Below are 8,575 nucleotides of genomic sequence, written 5' to 3'. Positions count from 1 at the left end.
ACGCCCGAAGGATTTGCTCTCGCTGTGTCGAAACACAAAAAAAAAACAAAAACAATCACTACGCGTTCAAAAGTGGACGGGAGCCAGCCAGTCTGAGCGCAGTCTGATCGACGCCGCAGCCTGAATGCTCCTGCCTATACACCAACTCTGCCCCTCAGCTGAAGAAACAAGAGCAACGGCCAAGGGGGCGTAGTGCGTGGAAATCACCGTGCAAGGTTGATTTCCTCTGCTACGACAAAAGCAGAGACAAGTGCGCTTGCGAAAATTCGTACTAACTGCGTTGCGTGTGGTTCAAACGTGCACGTGCGTGCACTATAGCCACACGGAGCGGAGCACATTGCCCCAATGTGGCGCTAGCCTCCGTCTTGATCACTGCTTGCTCGGTGTTTTCTCATGAGCCAGGTGTCACAGCTGCCGCTTCCTTCCTTTTTGTTTCACGTTTTCCTTTCTTTCTTTCTTTCTTTCTTTCTTTCTTTCTTTCTTTCTTTCTTTCTTTCTTTCTTTCTTTCCTCCCTTCCTTCCTTCCTTCTTTCTTTCTTTCTTTTTTCCTTTACTTATTTCTTCTTTTCTCTCTCTCTCTCTTTCTTTATTTTTTTGTCGCTATTTCCTTTTACTTTCCCCCTTCCTTCTTTCCTTCTTTCCCTCTTGCTTTCTTATTCGTATCGTTAGAAGGAGAACGTATTCATAAAAATTCTGCTCGAAAAACCACAAACTTTTTTTCGGCACCGTCGTGGTTTCATTCAGAATTCAGTTGTTGCGCAAAGGAAGTGATAAAAGCTATTTAGCGAGTAAAAAAAAAACCGCCACGCGAGCGCAAATGATCAGCTTTTCACAACATTTCTCGCATAGTTTATATATCCGCTTGCAACAGTATTTTCGCTGAGGGAGCGGTCATATGCGTATTCCCATGCCTTTACTCGTTCCCAAAAATTATCATCTCCATTAGCAGCCCCTATGTCTTCTCTTCTTAGTGCGAGCTAAACGTAATTATTCAGCAGGTACGTGTTCTGGGCGGCCTTTTCTTCATTATCTACTTTTTTCTTCATTTTGAGCCATGTTTTTCAGAGTAGCATGCAATAACTATGGTCGGCGAGAAGACGAGTACTGAGAGAGAGAAAGAGAGAGAGAGATCAACACAGAGATAGCAAGAAATGGACAGAGAGAAAAACAATGACAATAATAGAGTGAAAGGACAAAGAAGAGAAAGAGATAGGAAGAAAGAAAAATGAAGCAAAACGAAAAGGCAAGCAGGAAGCAACCCCAGCTATGACTGAACAGCTTATAAGCTGTTCAGTCATTGCAGTAGCGAAAAATGTTTTCTGGGGAGGGTGGCTGCTGAACGATACTTTAGGTACCTTCGGGTGTGCGTTTGTATGTGTGCATCAATATATATATATATATATATATATATATATATATATATATATATATATATATATATATATATATATATATATATATATATATATATATATATATATATATATATATATATATATATATATATATATATATATATATATATATATATATATACATACATACACATATATATATATATGATTGATTCACTCCGACGAAGGCAGGGCCACCTACCGAAACGTTTGTAAAACTAGTGTTTTTTCGCACGTTTGTCGACCTCTTTTTCTACCGTATATATATATATATATATATATATATATATATATATATATATATATATATATATATATATATATAATGTCCAGCGTAGAAATTTGAGTGAATCAGTTTCATGCAGTGAAAGTGTTCGTTATATTTGTGCGCCAACGTGTCCTTACGTTAGTTAAATTAAAATTTAAAAAGAAAGGCTTCCCGATACCGGTTTCGGCAAATTTCTTGTAAGGTAACTACATCCTGAAATCCAATAGATTCAAATGAGGTGTGAAACCGTAGCGCTTACACCTAGAATTGTTTTTTTTAGTTAGTGAATTAGGATAAAGAGACACACTAAAATGCAATACGGCTTCGGTGAAATCTTTACAAATTTATTTTCTGAGCCATTGGGTTGAGGAAAAGGGCGCAAACTGATGGTATTTCAGTTGTGTAACGCTCATGTTAAGCTGGGTGTGGTGTATGCCGCAAGGTTTGAGTGGGTACTTTTATCCATTTTAAAACACATATAAGTGTTTATTTGCTCAATTATGATCGGTCGTAAACAGCTGGTGTTAAACATTTTCGATTTCCGCAAAGAAATATGCTAGGTAAATCATTTATGTTACGTTAAGGGGGTTGCATTTTCTTCGTAATGCCTGGACTATGCTTAATCCGTGCCGATAAGCTTAGAACCTTCGTGGAAGACCTTAATAAATTCTTGAAAATACTGTCTATGCTGTCTTTTCATGGTAGATTTCTCCAATATAAGAAAATACACCAAACTGCAGAAATGGGGCTAGTGCGTGAGATGGCGCAAGCTTCTTTTTTTTTTCATTCTTAAAACGGATGATAAGTGCGTCGTTAAGCTGTCGTTAACCTTTTTAAAATACAGCTGTATTGTCTTGTTGCTCGCGTAAAATGACCACGTTGTGGAGGCATTAGGACCTTGCCACCCGTCGTCAGAACCGTTTTTTTTTTCTGAGTGGGGAGGGGGGTGTTTTTCCTTCTCACTCAGAATGGGTGAATTGTCAGTTAGCGCTCGTGTAGTCAGTTTTCTGTGCGCACATTTTCTACAAACGCTGCTTGCTTTCGTTTGAAATCAAAGGTGTAATATTGACTACGTGCAGGCAGAGTAGAAATATGGCTACTGACGCATGTCACAGTCGCCATTGGTGAATGACGGCTTTCGCAATAAAATAGGTACAGAAGCGCCACGGAGTGTTAATTAGGTGTGTGATTACAACACAGCGACCCGAAAGTTACCATCTTTTACTGGAATATCCACAAATCCCAGCTTCATTAAAAGTATGAATCATTGAGGCAAAGTCTGAATGTAAAGTTCAAGGTCTTAATTGAGAGCCACTGCATTTCCCGATTAATGCTTAAATTTCGAATTTCTTAGCCACAGTGGTGTTCTATAGATACGCACTCTAAAAAAAATCTACATTTGCGAAGGTTGGAGAATGGCCGCTAAGAAAATCAAACTGTGGCTGCGCCTTAAGGCATGCGAACCACCATGCGTAGCTACTTGTGGTGGACTTGAAAAAGGTTGTAAAAAAAAAAACAGGCAGAAGAAACGAGCACACAGAGAAGCCGAGAACACTCACGTTAGCTAAGCATATTAAAGTTTATGCAAAATCAATCGAGGCATGTATTGGAATGTTACGTGACGGCCTGTAACAAACAAGTATATAGGCGCAATGACGTATGCATCTAAGGCATGGCCGCTAGATTTATATCAACTTATTGCGTTGGTACCACTATAGCTGCGCGTATACAATTGTCCCCCGTCTTGTGCATGAGGAATGCTTCAGAGACGTCACGAGAAGTCCCATCTCTATAGCGCACCAGCATCCTATAGCACCAGCTACACGGTGAATGCACGAACACGTGTCCCAATGCAGCTCTCAATTTCACAATGGCTGTCTTTCGACGACGTCCCGTGGTCCATGAGATAAATAACGTTTACCTGCAAGTCAGTGCTCAGCGTATCGTCTTCCGCCTTGTGACATCCTTCTTTAATGCGTTGTTTTCATTATAACTTACTCGCTTCTCCCATAATATAGCTAGGCTTATGAACGCTGCTGTTCTACTGCAACTTCTAATAGGAATTCACGTGTGTCTATAGATTATGACAGTCAGCACGAATAGCGTAGTGACCTATCGGATACACTTTGTTCATTTTGAGATAACGTGCCAAGAATATTTATGCGCTGGCCCACGAAAACCATTACTGTCTCGCTAAACCCAGTAAGCCCCTAAATTGTAGCTAGCTCAGTCGCAGGGCATTGCTTAAGCAGGTCTATTGCGCTATATGAGGCAAGCGTATTTGGACTAGTGGTAGAGCACTAGGCTTTGGTGTTAAGGTATGCCGCGCATACAATTTTTAATTTTCACTTATCTTTTCTTGTCATTTCTACCAGAGTGCTCTGCTGACGTCTGTAACACGCGTTCTTTTGTTTATGTGTGAAAGGCGTGACCGGCCAGATGTGCTTTGAGGCGTTACGAGCATAGGTGTCGTGTTAGCTGTAGAAACGCTCATCGCTTTTCTGTGTTTCATTTACAGAACAGTACTTATTTACTGCCAGGTGGGTTGATGGGTTGGCTAGTTGGTGTAGACTGGTATACAGACGCGTCTTCCTTGTTGTATTTTACCCTATTTTTTGTGGCAAGAACTTTTGAGGCGAATAAATTGAAGTTCTAGTCCGCGCTTATTTGTTTGTGTCCTCCCCCTTCCCTGCTTCGTTGTGATGACGCGGCAAAGCTTTAATAGCGAGCATTCATTGTCTATTGGAACGCTTCAGCGTCTGCATGCACGGAGATCAGCAGATAGCTGAAAGCCAATGCACGAGGGCGATACAAAATCTTGGAAAGTGTCGTTTATTGTTCCGTCGTTTGCTCGCCTTCTGCGAGCGGCCTTATATAGTAATAGTGGTAGTGATATCGTTGTGGCAGGGATCAGAAGAAAGACAGGTAGAGAACGCGTCGTCGTGCTTAGGTCCTGAGGGGCGGGGCAGAGGTCAGACCGGGAGACATGGCGCGGCCGGCGGATGCGGAGCTGCGGTTCTTTGCACGGAGCTTGGCCAGCGTGTTCTCGGCCATGTCGGCGCGCTCCTCGGCGTCCTCGAGCTCTTGCTGCACCTTGCGGAACTTGGCCAGGTTGAGGGCGGCGATCTCCTCGGCCTCCTCGATCTGGCGCTTGTACGTCTTGATCTTCTGCTGGAGCTTGTCGACAAGGTCTTGCATCCGCTCGTGGTTCTTGCGGTCCTCCTCGGCCTGTGGAGAAGCGAGCATAAATCGGCTCAGTCAGGCATGCCAGTCAAGATATAAGGTATTCAATATAACACGCAGCCTCAGAGCTCTCTTGGATAATTTTCTTGGTGACTTCAACACTATAACTTTTCAAATTGGTAGAGGAAAGGGGGGGAAATGTTAGGCTGCCTACTTAAACCAGTATATGAATCTGAAGCAGGTCATCAACGTGTGACTCCAGGGTAATACTAACCACCTGACACAACTATATTTGCAGATACCGCTAATTAAACACGTGCTTTGCGTTTATACTCTATCATTTACGGTCACTGTGAGCCATATTGTTCCTACGAACTACGTTTATCTGTCTGCGTTGCGTTGGTAAGATCGCGATTGCAACTTTCGATGACTGTGAGATGCGCTGATGCTCGAGTCGGAATGTATCGAAATACAAGATTCATCGTTTGGGCTTTCGTGCTGCAATATATGGATACAATCTTTTGCGTTGCCATGTTATGCTGAACTAAGTAACATAGGGCCCGTGCAACTCACTAGTATTGAAACAATAAGACATGGCCTCACGCGAGAGGCGGCAGTCGACCCCTTGTGAAGAGCCTCTGTGTTGCGAAACAATGTTCGCTTTTGTGCTAGTTCACGTACCTGGAATTGGAGCTCCTTGATGCGGCGTTCGCTCTTGCGGAAGTTTTTGGCGGCGTCTCCGTGCCTGCGCTGCTCGTTCTCCAGTTCGTTCTCGAGCTCGCGCACCTTCTGTTCCAGCTTCTGGATGATCTTCTTGCCGCCCTTGAGCGCAGCGGCCTCGGCTTCATCCAGGCGCACCTGGAGTTCCTTCATCTGCTGCTCAAGCGCCTTGCGCAGCTTCTCCTGCTGCAGGGCATGGTCCTGCTCGGCACGGAGTTCGTCGGCGAGACGGGCGGCGTCCACCATCGCCTTCTTGGCCTTCTCCTCCGACTGCTTGGCTTCGTTTAGCACTTCGTCCAGATCGGCCTGAGGGAAACAATTGCGTAAGTACAATTTTATCGACATTATTGGTAATGTCAAACTGGCTTTATATTAACGTACTATAAAACCGATTTCTGTACTCAACCAAAATATTTTCTTTGATCTGTTTGATGCCTAATCATTATATCTTTAGGATAACAGTGACAAATTTTTATTTTAAATTTTTTTAATCTGAGACCCTTAGTGCACTATGAAATAACATGTTAAGTAAGGATAAACACTGATGAATTGCATAAACTGTATTCACTTTCATTTTTAACAAATTTTGGGTAGTGAATTAATTGGTGAACGTGGACACGCTATGGAAACACGCTACTTTCACTCCACCAGATTATATAGGGAGTAAGACGAGAATCAATCGGTATGTAAAGTTGAAGACCAGCACGAGAAAGATTCCTATATTTAATTCAATTGCTAAGCAGAATATTTACCTGAAGTGCCTGCATCTCTCCTTCGAGCTTCCTCTTGGCCACAGACAGGGAGGCGGTCTGCGCGGACAGTTCGTTGACTTGTTCGTGCATCTCGCTGAGTTCGGCTTCGCCGGCGCGGCGGGCGCGGTCTGACTGTTCCAGCAGCTGGCGGCTCTCCTCCAGTTCGCCATGAAGAGCGTTGCAGCGGCGTTCAGCCGAGGCGTACTGTTCACGGGCTTCGTCGCGGGCGCGCTGTTCCTCCTCGAGGGCGGTCTGCAAGTCCTTGACGTTCTGCTGGTACTTCTTGAGGTTCTTCTGCGCCTCAGCATTAGCCTTGTTGGCGTGGTCCAGGGCAATCTCGAGTTCGTTGATGTCGCTCTCCAGCTTCTTCTTCAGCCTGAGCGCCTCAGCCTTGCCCTTAGCTTCAGCCTCGAGGCTGGCCTGCATAGAGTCGAGCGCCCGCTGGTGGTTCTTGCGTGTGTTCTCAAACTCCTCCTCCTTCTCCTGGATTCGTCGGTCGATCTCTTGCCGCACCTGCGACAGCTCGAGCTGTGCACGCAGCACCTGAAACAGCAGTGAACAGAAACAAGTTAGCAAAATTGACACATGCAAGAAGGCATAGCACTGCGTTGAAATTTTGCCTGCATTGCCAATTTTATTGTACCCTCCTTGACCACGCCCTTGTTAATACGCATGCGACGTTCGTTCTTTTCATGATGTATTGAAGAGCGTGCGATTTTCACTACTATATAGCTTAGGCTGAGTAGTTCAAAACACAGTTAGCACATTCATTTGGATATGTAAGGCTACACAGCCCCGCCGCGATGCGCTAGTGGCTAATGTACTCGGTTGCTGACCTGTAGGTCGCGGGATCGAATCCCGGCCGCGGCGACTGCATTTTCGATGAAGGCGGAAATGTTGGGTGCACGTTAAACAACCCCAGGTGGCCCAAAGTTTCGGAGCCCTCCACTACGGCGTCTCTCATAATGATATGGTGGTTTCGGGACGTTAAACCCCACCTATCTATCAATGTAAGACTACAGAACACATTGAGCTGGTCAATTAGTTTCCCACAAACTGTGACAGTGGAACCTAACCATGCCAGGAACCACTGTGCGTTTGGCAAGCCTTACTGTGTGGCCACATTACTTTGTATAATCAAGTACTCTGGGCGTACTGTGATTAATACTGATGTTTCTGGAACAACAAGTCGGAGTAAAGCAAAGGAAACGATGCGCACCTTGTTCTCCTCCTGCTCAAGCGCGGCCTCGGCCTCCTCGAGCGCCGCCTGCAGCTCCTCCTTCTCCATCTCGAGCCTCTTGCGAGACTTCTCGAGCTCGTGAACGCTTCGGCCACCCTCACCAAGTTGGTCCATGAGGTCCTTGATCTCGTCCTGTAGGTTCTTGTTCTCGCGCTTGACGGCTTCGTAGTGCTCCTGACTCTCCTCGTAGGCGGCGCGCAGCTTGAACACCTCGGTGGAGTAGTTGCGGCACTCCTTCTGAGACGCGTCCAGCTCGGCGGCGAGGTCGTCCACCTTGGCCTTCCATTCGGCGATGACCTGCGCCGGAATCAGCAGCAAGCGCGAGTCAGTAAACGTGCTTCGCGCACCTTCCAAATTAAAAGCTCATATACGTTGTTTGACTATATACCTTGTCGAATGACTTCTGGCGCTTCTCGAGAGAGGCAGCGAGAGCGTTGGCCTTGTCCACCTCGATGGACATGTCCTCCAGCTCTCCCTGTAGATGTGCCTTGGTCTTCTCGAGTCCGCTGCACTTGGCGTTCAGCTGCTCCATGGCCTCTTCAGCCTCCTGTAGCTTGCCATGCAGCTTGCGCCTGCGTGAAGGTGAATGCACTGCTTGTACTTGAGAATATCACTCATACAGTTGACAAAAATCCAGGTGGGAAGCGAAATTACAGCTTGCAGCAGAATTTCTGAAAGGTGCCGTATCACCTTTTTTATTACCTAGGTTTATGCTCAATAACATCGAGTGAGTCATCTTATACTCATTAGTTTTTTTTTACCTATAAGGCGTTCTTAACTCCAAATAAGAAATAATTTGAGCCTCCTTTTCACAAACTTGGAGTAGTAGTGAGCAAAAACAAGTAGGTAAGCGGCAAATATTAAATAACTATCTTACCATGTGACCCAATCAATCACAACACGCTGACAATTTGCAGTTACTATATCGCATGCCACGTCACGTCACAATGAAATCAACAATAGCCGTCTTCGCTCGTTGATTTCACCCATTGTGTTATACGGTGAGAGGACAAGATAA

At 45.1% G+C, this 8,575-nt stretch overlaps 1 protein-coding gene across 28 annotated transcripts in view; it reads right to left on the bottom strand.

The window, feature by feature from the left end:
- Nucleotides 1–4,478: 4,478 nt before the first annotated feature.
- Nucleotides 4,479–8,575, bottom strand: part of LOC119184754 (myosin heavy chain, muscle) — a 45,421-nt gene continuing 41,324 nt past the window's right edge. For all 28 annotated transcript variants that reach the window (XM_075869684.1, XM_075869681.1, XM_075869682.1 and 25 more), the window contains exons 28-32: nucleotides 7,946–8,129; nucleotides 7,537–7,854; nucleotides 6,318–6,860; nucleotides 5,527–5,871; nucleotides 4,479–4,890 (exon numbers count right to left, since the gene is read on the bottom strand). In XM_075869684.1, the coding sequence (XP_075725799.1) occupies nucleotides 4,609–4,890; nucleotides 5,527–5,871; nucleotides 6,318–6,860; nucleotides 7,537–7,854; nucleotides 7,946–8,129 (1,672 nt within the window). In that variant the 3' untranslated portion in view covers nucleotides 4,479–4,608. The remainder of the gene's footprint in view (nucleotides 4,891–5,526; nucleotides 5,872–6,317; nucleotides 6,861–7,536; nucleotides 7,855–7,945; nucleotides 8,130–8,575) is intronic.

The sequence above is a fragment of the Rhipicephalus microplus genome, chromosome 7 (assembly GCF_043290135.1).
Source record: "Rhipicephalus microplus isolate Deutch F79 chromosome 7, USDA_Rmic, whole genome shotgun sequence".
NCBI lineage: Eukaryota > Metazoa > Arthropoda > Arachnida > Ixodida > Ixodidae > Rhipicephalus > Rhipicephalus microplus.
This window is presented reverse-complemented; position numbering and strand designations above follow the sequence as displayed.